Source organism: Patella vulgata, chromosome 5 (genome assembly GCF_932274485.2).
Source record: "Patella vulgata chromosome 5, xgPatVulg1.2, whole genome shotgun sequence".
NCBI lineage: Eukaryota > Metazoa > Mollusca > Gastropoda > Patellidae > Patella > Patella vulgata.
The window spans coordinates 53040557-53067760 of NC_065883.2; the positions used below are offsets into that span (position 1 = coordinate 53040557).

At 35.1% G+C, this 27204-nt stretch overlaps 2 protein-coding genes across 2 annotated transcripts in view; both read left to right on the forward strand.

Annotated features, from left to right (window-relative positions):
- The first annotated feature begins 962 nt into the window (after positions 1 to 962).
- Positions 963 to 4312, forward strand: LOC126821793 (uncharacterized). Its single transcript, XM_050550291.2, has 2 exons — positions 963 to 1045; positions 1524 to 4312. The coding sequence occupies exon 2, from the start codon at positions 1599 to 1601 to the stop codon at positions 3276 to 3278; it is 1680 nt and encodes a 559-aa protein (XP_050406248.1). The 5' UTR covers positions 963 to 1045; positions 1524 to 1598; the 3' UTR covers positions 3279 to 4312.
- Positions 4313 to 5186: 874 nt separating this feature from the next.
- Positions 5187 to 27204, forward strand: part of LOC126821438 (protein disulfide-isomerase A5) — a 51423-nt gene continuing 29405 nt past the window's right edge. Inside the window, exons 1-3 of the mRNA XM_050549860.2 lie at positions 5187 to 5284; positions 12922 to 13051; positions 18249 to 18336. Of these exons, the coding sequence (XP_050405817.2) occupies positions 5204 to 5284; positions 12922 to 13051; positions 18249 to 18336 (299 nt within the window). The 5' untranslated portion in view covers positions 5187 to 5203. The remainder of the gene's footprint in view (positions 5285 to 12921; positions 13052 to 18248; positions 18337 to 27204) is intronic.

The following is a 27204-nucleotide window of genomic DNA, read 5'->3' on the forward strand; positions in this document are numbered from 1 at the left end:
TACTTTTCGACTTTGGTGTTTTGAAGAGGCGAAAAGTAGAAATTATGAATGGTAGTTATAGGCTTCCATACATAGGCACGACTACCGCCTGCAGAGACCCGCCCGTGTGCATATGGATCTTTATTATGTTTTAACCGTCTGAAATTCATCAGTCAAATCCATACCCACAAGCACCGGCCCTTTTTTTAATTAGGTCTTACCACAACGACCGTGTTCCCGCAGGTGTACGTATGATTTTTTTGAACTGGGTAATTTTATATGATTTTGATTGTAATGTACAATTTATCATTCTAAGCGACCATTTTTATCTGGGTTTTAATTTTGGCGCGTCACCGGCGACCTACACGCGCTATGACGTCACGCTTCTGCTAAAGAAACTAAGCGCGCCAAATACGAATTTTCGAGGCCTTTCTTTTGACGTCTTTAAGCTGGTTGGAACCACACTGATCCGCAGTGAATATTCGCTTGGCCGCTACAATCACTGATAAGGATGACATCGATGCGACTTAATGACTACAAAATATTAACTTTTTTCTTTCGACAAATTAAATTCTGAAACATTTTTTTTAGTATTAGAAAAATAAATAAAGGTGTTTGAAGTATATCTTGATAAAAAATATTCCATATTTAGCGTAAATAGGTACAGAAAATAGTACGCGGAGGCGTAAAATGGGTAAAACGATATAATTTTGCCTGTACCAGTTCATATTACTACGTTCGATGTAAACAACGCACGTGTGACCATCAATTTGACGTTTTTTTCTGTTTGTTTACTCTGAATTCTTTCAGAAGTACATTTTTTTTACCGTCTAATCTGATTGACCGGCCCGTGTTTGTTTTAAAACAACAAAAACAAGCCACAGAAGTAATCTTTTTTGGCGTTATCGATGCCATCTTGCTTTGTTGGTAAACATTGTGATGTGACGTCACCCTTAGAACTACAGCGGTCTGACCTTTTAAAGGTCAGTCATCTTAGACAGAGATAAAAGACGGATGTCGCATTAGGTCTGTAAAACAGATTGGGTTGGAACAACAAATGAGATAGGTATGTTATACATCAATCTTTTCCTTATGTTTACCCCATTATGTTTGATACAATTCTTTGAGATTTGAGTAACTGAATATCATTTTGTAAATTGGTAAAAATTGTCCACATTTTCACTGATTGGTGTAGCCTAATTCCGTCACGCAAAATATGATATTTATTTTTCTAAAGATGTTAATATTAGGCATATTTCTACAAAAACTCATTTCCTTTTTGGGAAAGTATGTCAGCATTGAAGTATGTTCTAAAATTTCACTTGTCACAAATAGAACTCCCAAATTTATGTGTGACGGAATTACATTTTCCAACGTGACGGAATTACCCATCCCTTTGTGACGGAATTACATATTTTTTCGAAATTCAAGCTAAGGTTTTAGTAAATATTTCATAAACTTATTTAGATGTAATTCAAATTTCATTGTATTATTATGTATATATATTTCATTGTATAAGCTTATATATTCATATTTGCTTTCAGGTATCTATACATCGGGTGGATTACGAAACTAATAAACGCGTGGATAGGGAACGGAAGAAAAACGCCAGATCCGCCATGGGACCAAAACAGCTAAGTGATTTAAGGAAAAGAAATAGATTGGCTGTACGAAATCACCGAATGGGCAATGCCAATGAAGAGATTGTGGATGGAAATAGTACCGTGACTGGGACCTGTTACAAAACAATGGCTTCACTAGGCAAAGCCAAATCAAGAGTTATGAAGGCCCTACCCAAAAGTCCAAGGAAAAGAGTATCTTTAGTTAAGATAATGGCATGCGAAATTCTAGATATTCAAGCTCGCCTACCAAGAACAAAGGACAGTGTGCCATCCGAACTGGAGCAGAAAGTGGTTGACTTTTATGAGAACGACTCTGTCTCGAGGATGATGCCGGGTAAAGCAGATTTTATATCACTGAAAGACCTACTTGGCAACAAATATCACAAACAGAAACGTCATTTAGTTACTACGCTAACTGAGACCTACAAGTGCTTCTTGGGAGATAATCCTACAGCTACAAGTTTGATTGGTAAATCAAAGTTTTCGTCACTTCGACCTAGATGGGTGCTCTTATCATCCCAGATGCCTCAAAATGTTTGCGGTTGTAAATATCACAACAACATCATGCTTCTATTAGAATCACTTCATCGAAGATACCCAACTGTTGTCCCTTTGTATTCCAAGACAGATTTTACAGCCCGTTGTGTTTGTGATGTCAACAATGAGAAATGTATGTCTAACAACTGTAGTAATTGTTGCGACGGCAAGTTATTTGAGAAGAGATTTAAAAATGCTGTTCCGGTCGACAAAAAGTTTTCTTGGTACCAGTGGGAAGATACTGATGGATTTGTTCAAAAGGTCAAGAAAGAAAACTCTTCGTACGACGCGTTCGACGAATTAGCTCTGCAGCTCCCCAAGTTCTTCTGGCACTCGTACATCAAGGATAAACAAGTAGGATCCTATAAACACACGAAGTCCATATCAAATGGAGAAACCTCAGAGGAGTGTCTGCTCCAAATGGATTTCGCAGAAAACTTCACATGTATATGGCAAGACGAGATCCAGTCCGCCCATTGGAAGCAACGTCAGGTTACAGTTTACACAGTGATGATCACTTACAGAAACGAGAAGCTGTCTTACGTCATTGCCAGCGATAACTTAAGTCATGACAAGAACGCCGTTGTTGCTTTCACTTCTATCATGTTCGATATCATTACTGATAACTTCCCGACCGTTAAAAAGATTTGCATATGGACAGACGGTCCTTCCAGTCAGTACAAAAACAAATATATATTTACGTTAATTGCCAAACTTCAGGAACACCATGCTGTACAGCTGAACTGGAACTACTTTGCAACAAGTCACGGTAAAGGCCCGAATGACGGAATAGGTGGAAATGTTAAGCGTATCGTCCACAGACTGATAATGGCCAGAGCAGCGGTGGTGTACGATGCACAAACTTTTACCGAAGCAGTTAAATCGCCCAAGAGTCAAATAAATATCCTTACAGTGACTGGTGCTGATATTCTTCAAAGATGTCATGTACTTGAAGTTGATAGCCTGTGGACCGGACTTCAAACATTTCCGGGGACGATTTCGACACACTATGTGAGACCACTTGAAAATGGATCAGTTGAATTGAAGTTTTACACCAGTGATCCGGAATCGAGAAAAGTAAATGCTAAATACATCGATGTAGCACACTGTGTTACAGACAAGGAAAATAGGAACCACTGAAAGGAGGCAGATAGAGACAGTCGCGTTTGGAACTGTAATAAATGTGGATGGGGTTATGGTGATAAGGGAGACCCAAAATTAGCAGAGGACTGGATCATGTGTCAAGCCTGTAAATTGTGGTTTCATGAATCCTGTGGCGAAACATATGGAATACTTGGCGATGGTGACCAATTTACTTGCAGTTGTTGCTTATGAATAAAACTTCCGACATCGCTATAGAACTATTTTGATTTTAAATTAACTTTAATCATAACAGAAAATAAACTTTTCATTTGGGATTATAAAAAAAGAAGCGCAATTGTTAAAATATATTTATTGAAAGTAAACGTCGGTAAACTTCTGCGGGATGATTTGTTTATAAAAATGTTTTTTTCCTACTTTCAGAGCTAGATATTTTTGAAATAATCTAAAATGCACACCATGAAATCTTTCGATTTGTAGATTTAATAGTAAACACATAGTTTCCATTTGGGTAATGTCAAAGTGGGTAATTCCGTCACATAATGTTATAGACCTTAGTTCATAAAATGCATCTGATATAAAGAGTCCAAGAGGATATTTAATTATTCCTCATATATCCCCCATCTTATAAAATCCCCAATGGAATATATTATTACTATATTTAACAGCCACTGAATGTTTGAGACTGCACTATAAGGGGTGTCGTGTAATTCCGTCACGGTGGAATCCATGATAGCATCTATACCGCCCACGATAAATACTAAATAAATTATTTTAAGCAAGCTGATGCCATAGCAGATACGCCCACATTTTTCCAGAGATAGAAAAAGAACGTGGAATATCTATGGGGCTCATCCATTCATTGTCCAAATGCTTTAAATCGAATTTGACAGAAAAACTCTGTTAAAAACTTGAGCCTCTATTATTGCGTCAACAATTAGGTTTTGTAAAAGATGGGGGGAAGGGTAAACTCAAAACGGAATGTCGCGAAATGCCGATACCAATATGGTTTACCCGCCCATGGCCGCATTGCTTCACGCCATATTTGAAATTAATAAATTAGTTAAAATCTTTAGCCTCTATCGTGTTTAGAAGGTCATCTCGGAAAGGGGTAGGAGCCTACCTCGGGAACGAAAGGTTGCGGAACGCTGAATATTGAAAATGGGGTCTCTATTACGTTCACAAGGTTTTCGGTAAAGAGTTCAAAGAGTGGGGAGTACGTAGGGTGGAAGGTCGCGGATAGGTTTTCTGCTCTCTGGTTCCCAGTTCGCCACACAAACTTCCTTGAAAGGGGCCAGAACACAGGTTACTAGTAGGCCTATGTGTATTAGAAAGCCTACATATTATGCTTGGATGGGCGATTATATAACGGGAATAATTAATCAAAACGAAATAATTAATTTGTTTAAACGAAATAATTAATTTGTTTAAACGAAATAATTAATTCGTTTAAACGAAATAATTAATTCGTTTAAACGAAATAATTAATTTGTTTAAACGAAATAATTAATTCGTTTCAATGAAATAATTCGTTTCAACGAAATAATAAAGTAATTAATTCGTTTAAGAAATAATTAATTCGTTTAAACAAAATACGCAGTAATTAATAATTAATTCGTTTATATATCTTTATTTTTAATACGAAATATAGCGAAATAGTATTTAGTTTAAACGAATCAATTTTTCCGCATCACCATATGAGTGCTGTATTCGAACATCTAACCCTCAACACTATGCAAACTTACACCCGTTTTTCTCAGCGCACAATAATAGCCTTCAGATATTATGTATGTGTATCATTTCCCGGTCGTTACAACATTTATAATTATTTTTGTCTGATGTTAATCAATAAATCAAAAACCTGTTTGGTTCCAGCAGATTGTGACAGGTGAAAAATAAAATATCCGTTTGAAAATCGTTTGAAGATGCTCCTACCACAATTTGACACGCGACTTAACTTACGCATGCGTACAGATGATAAACACAAACGTGGCAGGATGGCGAAATGGAGCGGAGCTGGTTTCTTAGCTCTCTGTGTAAGTTTGGTAAGTAAACGACATAAAATATTCTTAATTTCTGAAGTTCAGAGTTAATTTGATATTTAATGCACTATTCGAGATAGGTTTTGCAAAGCATGACAGTGGTACTCCTTGGTAAATCAACTCATACTGCCGGCGATGTGAAGTTATAGGTCACGTGACTGTTTGCGGAACCATGCCATTGAGATTTGTTATTGTCGTATCATTGCGATTAAATAAAACCAATTAGTGTTATCACTGCTGTTTTCGGCTCTAAAACAAACTGTAGTGTATGTATACATGCATTTCAAATAAATCATTTGGTAGGACATTAAATTAATAAGCAATAGTTCCTCAGGTGAAAGTGAAAGTAAAGCAATGTGTCAAGTCTTACAAGTGTCAAAATAAACAATAAACATAGCTTGATTTATTTTGATTAATAACATTTAATAGAGCGATTTCGGAATATGTCCACCAACAAAGCTTATCAGAACCCAGCTCCAACCTTAAATAGCACATTAATTGAAACATAAAGATAACAATTTCACACAAATCTGATTTAAATCTCTACGACTCTACTACTGACTATAGCACAGTTCAATTAAAATGACCCTTTTCTATAGACTTTTAATTACCTATTTCCATCTTATTGTATAAAATCTGTATTTTAAAAATTCAAAGAAAATGAATAAGATAGGCACAGGAATTCAATCCATTGATTTCTAGCATGGGAAACAAATTCACTGATTCCTTAATTCCTTCAAATCTCCATAATTGCTGTAAACAGGTCATTTAATAGGCCCTACCCACATTAATACTAGTGCCTAGGCTTTGTCTTATATTCGATAATATTTATCGCTTTTCATGAAAATAATTATTTTTTCAAAAAAGCTCTGTTTAATTATTTTCCTTCCGTTAGATGCATCAATAGATAGCAATGCATCGATAAATGATAACAGCACTACTCTTTGAAATTCAATACCGGTTATAAGCTATAATATACTACTAGTGCTACTACTAGGGTGTCAAGCTGATTTAATAAAAAAGAAATTATTCTATACTTAAAGATACATTATGGGAGATTAGATAAAGAGCTGGCAGTTCTCACTGTAATAGTTAAAAACTAGATAATGTAAAAGGAATTTGCTGAAAATTTCAGTCAAATTGATCCACTCTGAACCAAGATTTTAGCAATTGAAGTTTCGGCCTAGCCTCGATCATCATTACTAATGACATCGAGAGTTGATTATGGCCTGGATAAGTTAATTAATGTCATAATTAATAATTTAGATAACATTTCCGGCCTAAAGAAAGACCTGCAATAGGCAGATTTAGCTCTTGCATATATGAGTAATTATTGTCCCTCCCATTTCGAAGAAAGCAGGGGACTATTAAAATGGGTTCGCTCGTCTGTCTGTCCGTCACACTTTTTGGGACACGATAACTCTCTTTCTTCTAATTGAGCTAGAATGTGCAAACTTGGTGTAGGTGTTTATTAGGTCAATGCCTTGATGGAGTTTGAAGATGAGCATTTTCTGCTTAGGGTAAGCAGACTTAGCAGAGATAAGCAATTTGATTGGTTGATGCTTTGGGACACGATAACTTTAGTTCTAATTAAAGATACATTATGGGAGATAAGATAAAGAGATGGCAGTTCTCGCTATAATAGTTAAAAACTAGATCGTGTAAATGTAATTTGCTGAAAATTTTAGTCAAATTGATCCACTATGAGCCGAGAAAGAAGCGGGTGAAATTTTTGCATATTCTCGGTCATCATTACTAAAATCATTAATATACACAGCATAGTCTCAATTATCCACTTTTCTGATTTAATTATCAACGGCCGTTAGCGGCATATAGGAATCTAATCCAGCCAACATCGAAGGCTAGCCTTGACATCGAGAGTTTATTATGGTCTGGATAAGTTAATTAATGTCTAATTGATAATTTAGATAACATTTCAGGCTTAAAGAAAGAATTTTAATAAGCAGATTTTGCTCTTACATAATGCATGTTTAAGTGAGAGTGATGAAACTTGGTGTATAGTTTCATTACATCAATACCTTGACTAAGTACGATAATGAGCATTTTCTGATCGATAATGAACATTTTCTGCTCGGGGTAAGCAGAGTGATAAGCAATTTGATTGGCCAAGACTTTGGAACACAATAACTCTCCTTCTAATTGAGCTAGAATGTTCAAACTTGGTGTAGGTGTTTATTAGGTGAATGCCGTAATGGAGTTAGAAGATGAGCATTTTCTGCTTAGGTAAGCAGAGATAAGCTATTCAATTGGTTGATGCTTTGGGTCACAATAACTTGAGTTCTAATTAAGTGAGTGATGAAATTTGTTATATAGTTTTATTAGATCAATACCTTGACTAAGTTCGATAATGAGCATTTATTGCTCAGGGTAAGAAGAGCGATAAGAAATTTGATTGGTCGAGAATTTGGAACACAACTCTCATTCTAATTGAGCTAGAATGTTCACACTTGGTGTAGGTATGCCTTGATGGAGTTCGGAGTTAAAAGATGAGAATTTTCTGCTTAGGGTAAGCAGAGATAAGCAATTTGATTGGTTGATGCTTTGGGACACGATAACTTTAGTTATAAATAAGTGAGAGTGAGGACACTTGGTGTATAGTTTTATCACATCAATATCTTAACTAAGTTCCATAATAAGCATTTTCTGCTTAGGGTAAGCAGAGTGATAAGCAATTTGATTGGTCAAGACTTTGGAACACAATAACTCTCCTAGTTGTGGTAGAATGTTCAAACTTGGTGTAGGCGTTCATTAGGTGAATGCCTTGATGGAATTCGATGATAAACATTGTCTGCTTACGGTAAGCAGAGATAAGCAATCTGATTGGTGGTTCGATAAGCAATTTGATTGGTCAAGACTTTGGAACATTACAACACTGCTTTTAATTGAGGTAGAATGTTTAATGTTGACGTTTATTACATGTAGGTGAATGTCTTGACTGAGTTCAATGATTAACATTTCGAGCTAAACCTAAACAGAGCTGAGCAATTTTATTGGTCGATGCTTTGGGACCAGATACATGTATGTAACTATCTGATAGAGAGTGATGAAACTTGGTGTATACATGTAGTTGATAATTGGTTTGATTGCTTGATACTTTTGAAAAAAATAAATGTGCGATTAATTAATATTTATCATCTATTTATTTTGGGATTTCAGCGGGGGACATCATTCTCACTGGTGGCTTGTTTTGTTTTAATATGCAAGTAGGTTAAGAATTATTCAAGTGTTAACATACATGTATAGACTCTTGCAAGCTACATGTAATTTGTATAATAATTATAGGAACACTGTGGAAAATTTACACTGTTTTCAATACTACTAGGAAAAATCATTTTTATGACAGGGCTATATTTGCACCTTAAGTAAAGATATTTCAATTACATGTAGTTATGAATGGGTTTGAATGAAATTGGTGTAAAAATCACACTGGCTTCAAATACATGTACATACCACAAATTATATGTTCTTTAACTTTTCTCTATTAAATGAATACTACTGGTCATTATCACTTGAATATTAAGTTTGAAATAATCGTAGATTCCCCTATTTATTGAAAATCCAAGCATTGACATAAGGCCCATTTTATGTAAAGTGGTCCATCATGACCAAAAATTAAATGAATTCTGATTGACGTGAATTGTAAATTTTATGATACAAGAACATCCCTTGTTTTTAATTCTACCATAAAGTTAAGACACCTGTTGAAATAATTTTTAACAAAATATCGTAATTTCACCAAGGTTTTGCATAGGCTAAAATGGTGGTTTTGCTACCTTTAAAGGATTGTCTTAAAAAGGAGTCGATTACAGTTGTTTTTTTAGATTCAATACCGTTTTACTAAGTAGAAATCTGCCAATCAATATTTCATATGAAAAGAAAACACCCAAACTTAAGTAAATATATGTACTACTGTTGCGCCAAACTTTGCTTATCCCTGTGTAAACTTACTACTTGACAGATTTATATACTTTAATGCTTTCATGTTCACATAAAAATCTATTAATGATATCTAATTTTAATATTTATGTCTGTGAAATTTGTTTTTGAATTTGTAAGTGAATGATAGACACCATGGACAGAAAATGAAAACTGTAACTTACGTGACAACACATAAGTTACCAAAAAACCCCAAAGCATCACAAATTAGTTTGTATACGGCCAGATGGAAATGGTGTTGTATATTACTGCTCTCGTTCTTTCGTCCATCTGTCGTCTACACTTTCTTGTGAACACTCTACGGACTACATTTATAATTTGATTGTTTTGAAATTGATATATGTTGTTAATATTACCGAGATGAAGAAGCCTATATAATTTCAATAATTTCCGTTAATTTCTTCTGAAGTTACGGCCCTTGTTTCACTTTATTGCACTTTGTGAACAAATTGTCATCCGATTTGTATGAAATTAAAATGCATCCTTTAAATTAGTGAAATGAAGAAGACTATCGTTAAACCCCATTTCCCTCCCTCGCTAAGTCTATTAGTATTAGCAAATTGAAAATTTCTTTGGTTTATGTTGCTGTTAAATGTAACAGATTGCTGTAGTACATGAGGTATGAAATAGCAAAGTAAATGTATTGATTGAGCAGAGTAGAAAATGTGTAGGCCCTATTGTTGTCATATAAAGAATTAGTGTAGCAGCTTTCACATGACATCAATCGATCTATCATACCTTGATAGTACATGTATGTCTTGTACTGTTACGAAGACAAAGTTGAGCTTGTTTAAAATCGTCACAATCATTAAATGGGCAACAGGAGTTTCTATTTAATTAATGCTCAATTAATTGTTAAAAACTTGTATTTGTAAAAATCCTACAGGTTACATAATAGATATCCCTTGATAGTAATGTGTGTAAGTTTTCTTAAACATTATTTTGGACCATGGCCCACCACATACATACATGTACATGTAAATTTTGATGCTTTCCTGTGCAATAAAATCAAGTCAGGTATAAATACAAAATATTGAAACAGAAAATAATCATAATACAAAAAATATTCAATACATTGATAATATGTTAGCAAAAGGAAACTAGCAACATTGTATTGCCAACATACATGCTTACTTCACAAAGTCAATTCTGCATTTGTTATATTTTGGTTTCTATCAACATCTAAAAATAAATGATGCATAGCAGTTTCTATCTCTTCTAAACTGAAATTATTAGCTATAGTTAAACTGTTGAAATTATTCATAAAGGTGCTAAATCGCTGATAGTAATTGACACAAATGGGTCAAAACGCATGAATGTATATAAACTGATTTACATTCAATTATTCCAGTCTACACCGATAGTATTTCTTGCCATTGCTCTCCAGATTAGAATATTACGTCACCGTTTGACAACATTTGTTGAATATGTCTAGCCTTGTTCTTCGAGTCCCTTGTTACAGGGGGGATCACGTGGCTAAGTGGGTAAGACGCTGGCTCGCTGGCCTGGAGGTCGGGTGTTCGATCCCTGCATTGGCCGAGAAAGTTCATCCAGATTTTCCGGCGTGGTTCCCCCTTGTCAGTGATGTAGGACGGAGGGCCTGACAAGGACAGCTGTCTAGTCCTTCGAATGATATGAAAGCCAAGGTCCTGTGTATACATTGGAATGCACGTAAAAGATCCCTTGGCAGTTAGAATTTGAAATAAAAGTAGGCCGTAGCACCACTGTCCGGTTAGAATTTCCCTCACAGCACACTGTATGGTGTATGCCCTTTTTCATTATCCCAGGTGGTGCAGAAAGTAGGATGTTAAATCCCCATTCCATTTCATTTGTATTCATTAACATATTTCATAAAAAAAAAACCAAGTCAAAATGTTCTTAGATATTTTACTTATTATGTTATGGCAAGATATCCTGTATTCTGAAAAGTTGGTTGTTAATATATTATTTTCAAATCATTTATAAATATTCAATATGCCCCCAAGATATTTCTGTTTTTACTTGTTGTGTACCTCATATGAGTTAAGTAGGCCTACTGTTCATTTGTTGATTGACACTATCTTGTTTACATACCAATGTTAGTATATTGCTACTTGTATGATCCATCAATTGTAACAATTTAATTGACCGAACACCTTCAGATATTGAATCTTTTTACAGTTGAAACATTTAAAAAGTAGCAATTAATTGTGAATTGGACACTGACCTAAACTAGTCATAACCAGTAGATACTTACTCTGTTAATTAGTAAATAATAGTGATTTAAACTGAATTTATATTGTCGTCGCCCCTGTCGGTCCGTCCGTCCACAATTTGTTTGTTGACACTCCACAGGTCACAATTTTTATCCGATTTTGACAAAACTTGAAATATTGGTTTATGTCCCAAAGATCTTGGTTCCTTTCGATATTGGCATTTATTGGACAGTAACTTCCTGGATTATGGCCCCCTGATTGTACGAAAAATCATGTTTTTAGCTTGTGTTCCCCTTAAATGTCACAATTATTATCTCATTTAAAATAAACGCTCTAATGTGTCACCGTTACAACATAATGATGATTGAGTTTGAATTACGTGAAAATCAGATCGAAACTGCACGACAAAAGGGCCGCTCCATGTACGCAAATAATTTAAAAGTACAGTGTACCGTATGTAATACCAAGGTTGTGGACCCTCTAGAGGTCAGATTTTTTATCTGATTTTGATGAAACTTTAAATATATGTTTATGTAAGATTTTGATTCCTTTTGATATTCGTGCATATTGGACCATAACATCCTGGTATGTCCCCTGATTGTACGAAAGACCTTTTTTTTTTAGTTTGTTTTCTGTCCAGCTCTTTCAAAATATGGACGTATCTTACATGACAACTGCTTGTTTGATTAAATCATCAACTAGCAATCATGTTCAAATCCGTTGAAAATCAAAAGCATCTGATGGTCTAGAGCATTGGTTATGGGCTTGACATGTGAATAAATGTCTAATTAATGATTTATATAACATTTTAGGCCAAATGATAGATCTGCATTAGACAGATTTAGCACTTACATAATGCATCTTTAAATTGTGTTTGTCTGTCACACTTTATGGGACACAATAACTATGCTTCTAATAAAATGAGGTCTAGAATGTTCAAAATTGATGTAATTGTTCATTTGGTGAATGGTCTGACTGAGTTTGATGCTGAGCATTTTCTGCAAAGGCTAAGCAGTGATAAACAAAGCCATTGGTAGAGATTTTGAAATACAAAAACTATGCTTCTAATTCAGGTAGAATGTTCAAATTAAGTGTAGATACATACATGATGTACATGTATTCTAGGTGAATATCTTGACTGTGTTTGGTGATGACCTTGTTTTGCCTGACTGAGCATGTCCATCTGTCTGTCTGTCCAGATATTTTGGAACACAATAATACAATGCTTCAAATAGTTTCCTTACATCAGTACCTTGACTAACTTGAAGTACTAGGTGAAAGAAGAATGATAAAAAATGATTGCAAGATGCTTTATAAAAAGAGAAATTTGCATGTGATATTTGAGTGTTATCTTACACATCTGTTTACTCGGGTTAGAAGTACATTTATGTTTACTTGAAACACATAAACTCTATTGTTTACACCAACTACATGTACTTATAAAATTTAGTTTATTATGTAAATAAAGATTTATATTGTATATTTCAGGTTTTAATACCCTGTCAGCTGGAAGCTAATAAGAAGAAAAATGATCTGATTATTAAAGTTGATGATTTTAAAGATTTTAAGAAACTACTCAAAACAAAAACCAATCTTTTAGTTATATATGCTCAGTCAGGTATGTAACGCTAACCATATTTAATTGGTGATCATATTTTTAACATTAAAGAATTATAAAACCTAATTATGATGAGTGTCTCCGGTTTCCTCCCACTGCTAAAGACCCCTACACGCAAGCGAATTATTGACATAAAATTAAACCATATGTTAGTCCCGAAATGACCTAGTTTGAGTCGAGTGGACGTTAAACCCCATTTCTCTCTCTCTCTCTCTCTATGACGAGTATTTCCATTTTATAAGTAGACCTACCTGTATGTCCATGTTTTTTTCATTATAGAGCCCCAGCATGGTAATAACTGGGAATATAGTTGTCAGTTATTGTAATACTATTTGATAATTTATGCAAAATTGTATTAGATGAATATAAGTGCACCAGGTTATAATTTGATAAATATATATGTTTCAATTTATTTGTATTCTCCATTGCCAGTATATTAGCTATGGTATAAGTTTGCTTAAAACACAAATTAAATTGTATATGAAATATTGTGAGAATAACAGGAAAATGGGTCTAAGGCCAAGGATAAATTCTATGTCTAAAAGCATGTGATAAGAAAGTTACCATTCCATATTTGACATGATTGACCAATCACATGATTAATTACATCATAATTAGCCAATAGAATAATTAATGGCTGGGAATCTGAGAGTATATAATTAATAGAATGTGCGCTCTAGTGTAGACACCAGGTAGATTTGAGAGAGGAAACACCATGTAGAAATTAGATACATGTAGGAGAGACTGTTGAGGTCCAAGTGTCAATATCTGATTTGAGGGATAGGGTAGCCCTCGGATCCATTCAATTTTTTTTGGATTGTCTGTATGTTTGTGTTTTCCTGAGTATGATGTCCTGTCCGTGTATTTGTTTTTGTGTAAATTTTGTGTGGTGCAGTCCCCCTGCACTTACTAATAGAGAGAATGACTCTATTATGATCTATGCTTGTATCCTATATACCAGAGCTTAATATAAAACTATATTCAAGAAACTTTTGTATTTGTTGATCCTGTTAATCATACTATTTAAGATGCAATATATTCAATCACAATGTGAAGCTGTCATTAATGTGATTTGTCAGAGTGACATTTAAAGATACGTCCTAACCAGTTAAAGAATTATAAATACTAGACGATCAAGGGCTGTTCCAAAATATGTAGTAAGAAACGCTGCATAGGTTATACGCCAGCTGTGGCGACCGGTTTTAGTGCGTGGCCCGCTTTCCACGTCTTGACAGACGACCCATGGTGCTACATTATATTATAACAAATAAATTTAAAGCCAGATTGTACACATACCTTTACTTCAAAAAACAATAGTGCATGTACATGTATGTACTATTGTAATATAAAGACTATTATTATGTAATCAAGTAGGCTTTAACCATCATGAAGAATGGACTGTCTTGTATGAAATAGATAGCAAAATTATTGTTGCCATGTTGGTCGCAATTCCAAAACTGTTGGTAGTACTGACAGTAGACCTATATTTATCTCATCAATTATCTTTGGTTATAGAATTACTTAGTTGATCAAAATAATTACACTATATACACTTATTTTGAAGGACTACCTAATATACATGATTATCTTAATCCTAAGTGGACCTGCATTGGCCGAGAAAGTTCATTCGGATTTTCCGCCGTGGTGTCTTTTTGTTAGTGGTGCAGGACGTAGGGCCTGACTAAGGATAGCTGTCTAGTTGTTCAGATGGGATGGAAACATAAATCCCGTGTACACATTAGCGTGCATGTAAAAAATCCCCTGGCAATTGGAATTCGATATAAGAGTAGGCCATAGCGCAACTATCTCTTCAAAATTTCCCTCATAGCACACTGTATGGCGTATGTCCGTCTTAATTAGCCCAGTCGGAGCAGAACAGTAGAATGTTAAACCCTATTTCATTCCGTAAGTGGACATTTTATTCCACTTGACAGATGACAGCATGTAAAATCTAGTCACAGATTTCACCTATTCTAATGATAACACCCAATTCTATTATTATTGATATTTCACTATATTGGTGTACAGGGAAATAAAAATAAAATGTCAAGTCCAGTTTTTTTAAACAATATTTCTTTCTTTCTTTCTAAGTCTAGTTTTAAAACAAATGTTCACCCCCCCCTGTCTGTCCCATGATTGTATAAAAAATTACGTTTTTAGCTTGTGGACACTCTAGAGGTAACAATTTTCATCGGATTTTGATGAAACTTTAAATGTATGTTTATATCCAAAAGTTCTTGGTTCCTTTCGATAATCGCGCATATCTGAACGTAACTTCCTGGATTATTGCCCCTGATTTGTATTCAAATTTTAAAAAAGTTTATTTAAACATATCACCGTTCCACATCAATGAAAGTTGAGTTCGAATTTCGTAAAAATCTGACCAAAACTGCCTGACAAAATGGGCACTCCTTGTATGCAAATAGTGTAAAAGTATGTAATACCAAGGTTGTGGACACTCTAGAAGTTACAATTTTTGTCTGATTTTGATGAAACTTAAAATATATCTTTATATCCCAAAGATCTCGGCTTTTTCGATATTTGCACATATCAGACCATAACTTCTTTTATTATGGCCCCTGGTTGTACGAAAAATCACGTATTTTTTTTTAGCTTGTTCCCTATCCATCTCTTGCAAAATGTGGACGTGTCATGCCTGGCAACTGCTGGTTTTTATGTGGTCGTATATTGCGGTCGGCTCCAGCCGTCGGTCCGTCCATCGTCCACAATTTCTTGTGAACACTCTACTGACTACATTTATCAACCGATTGTTTTGAAATTGATATATGTTGTTTGCATTAGTGAGATGAAGAAGCCTATTTAATTTCAATAACTTCCGTTAATTTCTTTTGGAGTTATGACCCTTGTTTCACTTTGTTGCACCTTATGAACGACAAAAGTTATCAACCGATCTGTATGAAATTTATATGCATCATTTAAATTAGGAAAACAAAGAAGCCTATTGAATTTCAGCAATTTCCATTAATTACATCTAGAGTTATGGCCCATGTTTCACTTTGTTGAATCCTGTGAATGCTCTAATGACAAAAGTTATCAACCGATCTGTATGAAATTGATATGCATCATTTAGATTAGTGAAATAAAGAAGCCTATTGAACTTCATCAATTTCCGTTAATTACGCAGTGAGTTATGGCCCTTGTTTCACTTAGTTCTACCTTGTAAATGCTCTAAAGACAAAAGTTATTATCCGATCTGTATGAAATTTATATGTCGTATCATTTAAATTAGTAAAACGAACAAGCCTATTGAGTTTCAGTAACAAGCCTATTGAATGTCAGCAATTTTCGTCAATTACGTCAAGAGTTATGGCCCTTGATTTACTTTGGTGAACTTTCGAACAACAAAAGTTATCATCCGATCTGTATGAAATTTATATGCATTATTTGAATTAGTAAAACGAAAAAAGCCTGACGAATTTGAACAATTTCTGTAGATAGCTTCCAGAGTTACGGCCCTTGTTTTAGTTTTTAGAACCTTGTGAACCTTCAAAGAATGAAAATTATAATGTCATCTGTATGAAATTGTCTATTAAATTCCCCTAATTACCTGCAAAAGAATAAATATGTGACAACCCTTGTCGACTGCTCGGACGATTTAGCTGCTGTGAGCGTATGTTTTGTTGCCTGGCAACCTATCTTTTAAACTAGTAGACATTTTAATTTTATTTTCCTGCACACCAGTAGTGAAATGTTAATTATACTAGAATTGGGTGTTATTATTAAGATAGTGATTGAATTGAAAAATAAGAAGGAAGGGAACTAGGAGATTGTAATTTCAGGGGATTACCATCCTTTATTTAAGTATCCTGGATTGAGTACTGTTGTCATTGTAATAAATGCAAAACAATGTGGATTTTATATATCGTTATCACATAATGAAAATTTCAGATATTTTCCAGCCCGAGATAATCATACAAATTAATTCAACCAGCTCATTTTATAAGATCAGTTCCTTAAAGATACGTTATGGGAGATTAGATAAAGAGCTGGCACTTCTCACTATAATAGTTAAAAACTAGATGATGTAAAGGGAATATACTGAAAATTTCTGTCAAATTGCTTAAGCCGAGAAAACTTTATTTTAAAATCTTTGTAGCCTCAATTGTCATTGTTAGCGTTGTCACAATACGTAACAAAGTCTTGATTATCCATTTTCATACGCCCACATGGAGATGATGTAAAGGGAATATACTGAAAATTTCTGTCAAATTGCTTAAGCCGAGAAAACTTTATTTTAAAATCTTTGTAGCCTCAATTGTCATTGTTAGCGCTGTCACAATACGTAACAAAGTCTTGATTATCCATTTTCATACGCCCACATGGAAATATATATTGCCGTCCGCCCATCGTCCACAATTTCTTGTGAACGCTCTAACGCCAAAAGTTATTATCCAGTTGTTTTAAAATTGATATGTGTTGTTTACATTAGTGAGATTAAGAATCCTATTTAATTTCAATAATTTCTGTTTATTATGTCTAGAGTTATGGCCCTTGTTTCACTTTGTTGAACCTTGTAAACACTCCGATCTTTGAGAAATTTATATGCGTTATTTGAATTAGTGAAACGAAGAAACCTATTGAATTTCAGGAATTTCCAATTTACAATAATTACTTCTAGAGTTATGGCCCTTGTATCACTTTGTTCAACCATGTTAATGCTCGATTGATGAAAGTTATCTTCCGATATGTATGAAATTTATATGCATCATTGAATTTCAGCAATTTTCATCAATTATTTTTACTTTGTGAACCTTAGAATGACAAAAGTTATCATCTGATCTGTATGAAATTTATATGCATTATTTAAATTAGTAAAACAATTTACTGCTGTGGGTGTATGTTTTCTTGCCTGGCAACCTATCTTTGCGTTTAATCATCAACAGACGTTGAACAGCAGGTGGGATCCAAATCCATTGAAAATCGGACAGATAAGATGGAATCGAGAGTTGATTATGGTTATATAACATCTCAGGCCTAAAAAAAACCTGCAATATGCAGATTTATCTCTTGCATAATGCATGTTTTACTGTACTAATAATATCAGTTATTCAACTAATAGAAAGAACACACACAATTGACCTGCTACAAAAGCAAAGAGGGTTAAACGTATCTCCTTTAAATTCAGTATTCTTGATGTTTATGAAATTTCATTAATGTTATAATTTTTGTTCTACAGATAAATCAGTGTCTAAATCTATGACAGTTTTTCAAGATGTAGCCAATGAAATTCGTGGGAAAGGAACCTTGGCTCTAATTAATTGTGGGTGAGTTATGACACTTATTACTGCTCCATCTGATAACAGGCCCTAACCTAATTAACAGTCATTTTGATTCCTACATCCACGATTTTAGTCGAAAACACTGAGTATGCGTTTAGAAATTTTTAAAAGTATTTATTTCTCTTCTATTTTCATATTGAATGAAAATTAATATGTTTATTTAGCCGTTGTGTGTATGAAAGATGTCAATTAGAGCCAAAGCACGAAATAGTCCACTAATTATGCAATATGGCGGCGTCCATGAAAGATACGTTCACAGAAGCGGCTTTGTTGGCGAAGACAAAAAAGGAGTACCTAACCTTGTTTTGAAAGATAAACAGATGAAAACTCTAAAGGCAGTTTACAATGATAAAAACTGTATTGCAATATCACCCATTGGCACATATTATATATCGCCTTTACTGGAGTAGCAGAAGTCAACATTTTGCCAACTTGACATATTTGTTTACATAAAACACATGCTTTGGGTATAAATAGCAGTATATATACGTCATTGACCTTACAAGTCGATAAGTCCCGCCCAAAAATGATCATGTGAGCGTTTAAAATGGACGGCATGTAGCGCAGTGATGTATTCTCAAGGTATGAAGTAGATACATCGCTGTGTGCAGCTTTCTATCTATTTTGCTGTTACCTATACCCGTTGCTGATTAATTTCACAATTTGTTAAAACTATGATAAGAAAGTTGTAGCTACATGTATATGTGAGGTTGTGCATTTATTTGGCTATAGTGAAGAAGGGTGGGAAGAGGGGATTATATAGAGCAGGAGACACGTGCTGATCACATTGTTGCGATGGATCAGATATTTTGAGACTAAAACTTGCTGCATGTCTTAGATTTTCAAAATAAGATAAAACCATAAAAAAATAATATCAAGATTTGTAAAATGTATTATCATCTGTCCGAATATGACAGTACCACCATATGTACTTGCTTGTCTAATCTTTCTAAATTTGTGATATTTATAAAAGTTAGTTCATGGAAACATACTCTTTGTCTTTCCAGTGTTGATAATTTACACTCGACACTGCTTTAACAATGCACAAGTTTTAAATCTTAACTGTCATCTACAGGCCAATCCGTTAACTTTCTGTTCTCCCTCATATTCTTTTATGCAAAAATGTTTATTGCTTGAGTTACTTCGTTTTTACATGTATTTGTTGACAGCTTATTGATTGCTAGTTTAAGCGATTGTTAGTCAATCGAAAGTTGACACAGAAAAAGTGGTTCAGTTAGTTACTAAAACATCACAAATATAATACACTTTGTCCCAAAAACGACAGTTAAATGTCACTTAATCTTTGAAACCATTGGGAAATGGGTTGTCGAATGGTTAACGTGTGCATGGTTAATCATAAGATCTGCCATTGAGTCAAGTGGCATGGTTTCAGCTCCCTCCTTGTAAGTGACAAGGAGTAGGGTCGTCTGTCCAACCTCGTGGGTTTTCTCCAGGTCCTCTGGTTTCCCTTCACTGCTATATAGACCCCTACGTGCTAGACAATTGTTGATATGATATAGAATTGATCCATATCTTAGTCCCAAAATGACCTAGTTTTTGTTGAGTGGGTGTTAAACCCGATTTCTCTCTCTCTCTCTCTCTCTCTCTCTATTGTTACCATATGCTAACCATAATTTTTATATCATGGTTGTCAAATATACTTCCATTATTGTCCCCTGGCTTTCAAAGAAAGCAAGGGACTATTAAAATAAGTTTGTCTTCTGTCCATCTGTCCGGACGTCCTTCACACATTTTGGGACACAATAACTCTGCTTCTAATTGAGGTAGAATGTTCAAACTTGGTGTAGATGTTTATTAGGTGAATACCTTGATGGAGTTTGAACATGGGCATTTTGTGCTTAGGGTAAGCAGAGATAAGCGATTTGATTGGTTGATGCTTTGGGGCATGATGACTTTAGTTCTAATTCGGCGAGAGTGATGAAACTTGGTGTATAGTTTCTTTACATCAATAACTTGATTAAGTTCGATAATGAGAATTTTCTTCTTAGTTAGACTAAGTAGCGATAAGCAGTTTGATATGTCAAGACTATGGAACATAACAACTCTGCTTTTAATTGAGGTAGAATGTTTAAACTTGATGTAAATGTTCATTACTGAGTTCAATGACCGAGTTCAATGACCAAGTTCAATGATTTAACATTTCTCACTAAAGCTAAGCAGAGCTAAGCAATTTCATTGGTCGATACTTTGGGACAAGATAACTTTGATTCTAACTGATGGAGAGTGATGAAACTTAGTGCATAGTTTCACTACCAGGTACCTCAAAACCTTGACTGAGTTTTATCGTGAACATTTCCTGCTTAGACTAAGTATAGATAATCAGTTTGATTGCATAATACTTTTGAAAAGATAAAGTGCAATTAATCAATATGTGTCATCTTTTTATACGCCCACATTTTCATGTGGACGTATATTGTCGTCGCCCCTGTCCGTCAGTCCACAATTGTTTGTGAACAGTCTACAGGTCACAATTTTTATCCGATTTCAATGAAACTTGAAATATAGGTTTATCACCCTAAGATCTCGGTTCCTTTCGATATTGGCATCTATTGGACCATAACTTCATGGATTATGGCCCCTGATTGTACGAAAAATCACGTTTTTGGCTTGTGAACACTGTAGAGGTCACAATTTTTATCCGCTTTTGTTGAAACTTAATATGTAAGTTTATAACCCAAAGATCTTGGTTCCTTTCGATATTCACGCATATCGTACTGTAACTTCCTGAATTATGGCCCCTGATTGTACGCAAAAACGTGTTTTTTGGCTTGTGTACCCTATAGAGGTCATAATTTTTATCCGATTTAAAAAACTGTATTAATATATCACCGTTAAATCCTAAGGACGGTTGAGTTCGAATTTCGTGAAAATCGGCCCAAAACTGACAGACAAAATGGCCGCCGTTCGTGCTCAAATAGCGTAAAAATATGGTATATCAAGGTTGTGGACCCTATAGAGGTCACAATTTTTATCCGATTTTGTTGAAACTTGAAATGTAAGTTTATAACACAAAGATCTTGGTTCCTTTTGATATTCGCGCATATCGGACCGTAACTTCATGAATTATGGCCCCTGATTGTACAAAAAATCACGTTTTTAGCTTGTGGACCCTATAGAAGTCATAATTTTTATCCGATTTAAAAAACCGTATTATTATATCACCGTTACACCCTAAGGACGGCTGAGTTCCAATTTCGTGAAAATCGGACAAAAATTGACAGACAAAATGGCCGTCCTTCATTCTCAAATAGCGTAAAAATATGGTATATCAAGGTTGTGGACCGTATAGAGGTTATAATTTTTATCCGATTTAAAAAAACGTGTTAATATATAACCGTTGCACCCTAAGGACGGTTGAGTTCGAATTTCGTGAAAATCGGCCCAAAACTGACAGACAAAATGGCCGCCGTTCGTTCTCAAATAGCGTATAAATATGGTATATCAAGGTTGTGGACCCTGTAGAGGTCACAATTTTTATCCGCTTTTGTTGAAACTTAATATGTAAGTTTATAACCCAAAGATCTTGGTTCCTTTCGATATTCACGCATATCGTACTGTAACTTCCTGAATTATGGCCCCTGATTGTACGCAAAAACGTGTTTTTTGGCTTGTGTACCCTATAGAGGTCATAATTTTTATCCGATTTAAAAAACTGTATTAATATATCACCGTTAAATCCTAAGGACGGTTGAGTTCGAATTTCGTGAAAATCGGCCCAAAACTGACAGACAAAATGGCCGCCGTTCGTGCTCAAATAGCGTAAAAATATGGTATATCAAGGTTGTGGACCCTATAGAGGTCACAATTTTTATCCGATTTTGTTGAAACTTGAAATGTAAGTTTATAACACAAAGATCTTGGTTCCTTTTGATATTCGCGCATATCGGACCGTAACTTCATGAATTATGGCCCCTGATTGTACAAAAAATCACGTTTTTAGCTTGTGGACCCTATAGAAGTCATAATTTTTATCCGATTTAAAAAAACGTATTATTATATCACCGTTACACCCTAAGGACGGCTGAGTTCCAATTTCGTGAAAATCGGACAAAAATTGACAGACAAAATGGCCGTCCTTCATTCTCAAATAGCGTAAAAATATGGTATATCAAGGTTGTGGACCGTATAGAGGTTATAATTTTTATCCGATTTAAAAAAACGTGTTAATATATAACCGTTGCACCCTAAGGACGGTTGAGTTCGAATTTCGTGAAAATCGGCCCAAAACTGACAGACAAAATGGCCGCCGTTTGTTCTCAAATAGCGTATAAATATGGTATATCAAGGTTGTGGACCATATAGAGGTCACAATTTTTATCCGATTTGGTTGAAACTTGAAATGTAAGTTTATAACACAAAGATCTTGGTTCCTTTCGATATTCACGCATATCGGACCGTAACTTCATGAATTATGGCCCCTGATTGTACGCAAAAGCGTGTTTTTGGGCTTGTGGACCCTATAGAGGTCATAATTTTTATCCGATTTAAAAAAAACGGGTTAATATATAACCGTTACACCCAAAGGACAGTTGAGTTCGAATTTCGTGAAAATCGGCCCAAAACTGACAGACAAAATGGCCGCCGTTCGTTCTCAAATAACGTAAAAATATGGTATATCAAGGTTGTGGACCCTATAGAGGTCACAATTTTTATCCGATTTTGTTGAAACTTGAAATGTAAGTTTATAACTCAAAGATCTTGGTTCCTTTCAATATTCGCGCATATCGGACAGTAACTTACTGAATTATGGCCCCTGATTGTACGAAAAATCGCGTTTTTAGCTTGTGGACCCTATAGAGGTCATAAATTTTATCCGATTTAAAAAAATGTATTATTATATCACCGTTACATCCTAAGGACGACTGAGTTCGAATTTCGTGAAAATCGGCCCAAAACTGACAGACAAAATGGCTGCCCCTCGTTCTCAAATTGCGTAAAAATATGGTATATCAAGGTTGTGGACCCTATAGAGGTTACAATTTTTATCCGATTTTGTTGAAACTTGAAATGTAAGTTTCTAACTCAAAGATCTTGGTTCCTTTCGATATTTGCGCATATCGAATTGTAATTTCCTGAATTATGGCCCTTGATTGTAGGAAAAATCACTTTCGTTTTAGCTTGTTTTCTATCCATCTCTCGAAAATGTGGGCGTATCCTGCCTGGCAGCCGCTGGTTATTTTGGGATTTCAGCGGGAGACATCAGCCTCACTGTTGGCTCGTTATATATACTGTTACCAATATATACATGTACTAAGCAGCAAAAAAACCGTCAGTACGATTTCAAAATCAGAGAGGCATTTTAATCAAATCATTCTAGAAAAGGACTTACTAAATGGATCAAAGCAATTTTATGTGAACAGTATGTTGACACATTAGTGATTAATTCATCACAATTTCAAGACATTGCGAGAAGGTTTAGAGTCTGTACACAGTCTATACATCAGTATCTGGTGTGTCCACCGCGAGTGTCAATAACAGCAGCGCAGCGTCTGTACATGGAGTAGACCAGGCGATTGATGAACACCATTGGCACCTGGAACCACACTCTCAGAAAAGCCTGGTGCACCCAAAACTATTATGGTTGGACCTCCCCGAGAGTCTCTTTCCATGACACATTGGTCAGAATAACGCTGGCTACGTCGACGCCATATTCTGGTACTGCCATCTGCAGTTGATACACAACACTGACTCTCATCTGTGAACAGAACAGTTCTCCATTGCCTGTGTGGCCAGTTCTGGTGTTGTTGGGCGAACTGTAGGCGTTTACGTCGATGGCGAGGGGTGAGGATCGGTCCAAGGTAAGGTCTACGGCAATGGATGTTCTCTGGTGAGACGTCGGTGCACTGTATCGATACTGATGGGTCTTCCATGTGTTCCCACTGTCTGATGTGCTGTCTCAGATGCCTGTGTGAAGGGATTCTACCGTGCTGTCGCACAACATGGCTGTTTTTTTGCCTTGTTGTAACCCTTGGTCTACCAGTTCGGGGTCGATCGTCTGTGGTGTTGGTGGCCCGAAAGCGTTGCTGAAGCCTATAGATGGTCCGAACACTGACCTGGAAGTGATTGGCAACAGCTTGGGCAGTGTGGCCAGCATCGAGTCTTCCAAGCGCCTGGTTCCTCTGAACTGTCGTGAGGAGTGGGATGCTGCTGACGTTGTAGTGTGAATGATTCAACCAGGTATGGGGGTGCATTTTATAGGGCTGGTCCCGGTGAACAGCACGTGCAGCATGAGATACATGAAAATTATGGAGAACACATTACCATCTCAGAAGTCAGGTTGCTTTTTTGAGAACATTTCCTGGGTTCATTTCTGTGTTTGGGAAGGAGCCTTATTGCTCAGGTGAAGTTGGAGATGTGGTCACAAATTATACAATAAAAAAAAATTTGCAAGTTTATACAATGCGTCTATTCAGAGTAACATGCTGCTTAGTATATAAAGGTAAGGGGAAAATGGTAGTCACAATATTCACAACTGCATGTTGAATACGATGAATGTCCCATAAAGATAATCCTTGAATTCAATCATTTCTGATGAATTTAAAAAAGAAAGGTATTGTTCCAGTACAACTAATTATAGGCGCTGATGCCTCGATGGCTGAATTATAGCTGTATTATTACATGTGTTTGCTTGGTAATTGATGGATGATATGAGATTACAGATTTTATTTCAAATTGTAGGGCTGCCAGTGTGCAAAATGACCAGACAATATCTTTAAAGGTGTCATGCTTGTTGGACATAAATGTACTTCCAAAAACTGAAATTGTTGTTGTTAGTTGTCACTACAGTGCGAAATAGTTTGGCGGTATATTGTTTTAGAAATTAAGATATCCCCATCTAAAGTTTTTTCTACATAATTACACTGTCTGCGATTTGGGTTCTTGGAAGTCATTATTTTAATACTACAAAAGATCAAGTGTAGTCTAAAGATTGTAAGCTTATTTCACATACATTTGGAGGATGGAAATTGGTCAAATTTAATTTTACTTTGCAAATAAATAAAATGTCTTTGAAGGAGACAGAGATAATGGAAAGGATCCAGAAGAAGCTTGAAGAAGCTTGTGGTCTTCATTATATCTCTATGGTTTTTATAGTCATTTTAATAAGGATGAATTGGAGGATGGTGGATGCATTTATTATCCATATTCAAGATACAAAAAATACTACCATTACTATGCAGTGGCATGTTATTTCCCATTAGATTAAATTATTTACTGTGTGGTTGAGTAAAAGATTACTAGGATGATATTGATTTAGCCAATTTTTATTGGGCAAATGCTATGGAAGAAACACTAGCAATACAAATAAATCCTGTCCTTTATTAATATTTTTTTATATTTATTGATCTACAGTTTAATATAATAAAAACTCATTAAGTGCAAGTATAAAATTAAATCATGGAAAAAAAGCAGTTGCTAGGTAACAAATGTTTATCAAGAATATTTTATCTTTGTACATCCTTTTAAGTGATAGTGGTGAAACTGCATGTATAGTTTTATTACAGCAATACCATAACAAAGTTCAATGCTGAGCATTTCCTGCTTTGTCAAAGTAGAGACTTCAATCTGGTCAAGACTTTGGAACACAATAACTCTCCTTCTAATTGAGGTAGAATGTTCAAAATTGGTGTAGGTGTCTATTAGGTGAATGCCTTGAGAATTCGATCATGAGCATTTTCCACTAAGGCTAAGCAGAGATAAGCAATTTGATTGGTTGAGACTTTGGAACATGATAACTTTGGTTGTAATTGGGTGAGAGCGATTCATTATATCAATACATTGACTATGTTCGATGATGATAATTTTCTGCTTAGGCTAATTGATCGATGCTTTGCCACAAGATAACTTTGATTCTAAGTGATGGAGAGTGATGAAACTTAGTTCGATAGTGAACATTTTATGCTCAGTTTGATTATTGTTATTAGAGGTTTTTTTTATGATCCTGATTTATAGTGGTTGTCTTATGTTTCCTATAGAAAGGCAGAACCTTATTGATTTTCAAAATTTTTCGGTAATAGCTTCTATGGTTATGTCCCAATGTTATGATGTCTGCAAATGTCAGTACACTTAGAGGCCACAATAATCTGTCTATAGGAATTCGAAACAAGAGTAGGCTGAAGCTGTCATGGCAAAATTTCTCTTTTAAGTAGTCATAGCACACTGTATGGAATATGTCCGTCTTTCTTATCCTGGTTTATGCAGAACAGTAGGACTTTAAAATGGCATTTCATTTCATTTTTATCCTTGTTAGTTTATATTCTTTCAATAAGTCACATCTATATTATCTATCTTCTTTAAGCAGCATTTAGCAATTGATATATGTAATAAACTCAATAACATATTTAACAAAATCAATAGTTTAATTTCAAGTGAGGTTTCAGCTGGATCCTTTCAACGTTATCAAGCAAGTGATTTATTATACTTGAATAATGTTTAGACAATACATGTTTATTCTATTGATATGCATGTGTAAGGTCTTGAATATAGAAATATAGTTACTAAAATATACACAGATTTGTGAACCAAGGATGGTGAAGCACATTAAATTGTTTGATGACGTTGAGAAAAAAATTACATTTACCAGTGAACATAATTGGTATATAGACCATAGAAAATAAATAGGGTTGCACACTTTATCCTTAAAATATTTAAATAGAGGTACAAATACAACCTCTTCTAATGTCCATTACATGGAACAAACCTTATCAGGGATGTAGCCAGGATTTGCTGAGTGGTGGAAAAAAAAGCTTCTGAATGGAGCGAGTAAAAAAAATTTTTTGGAGCGGGGCGTGATCTTTTATGAAAATTCAACCCTTCTTGGTGTATTTTCAGAGT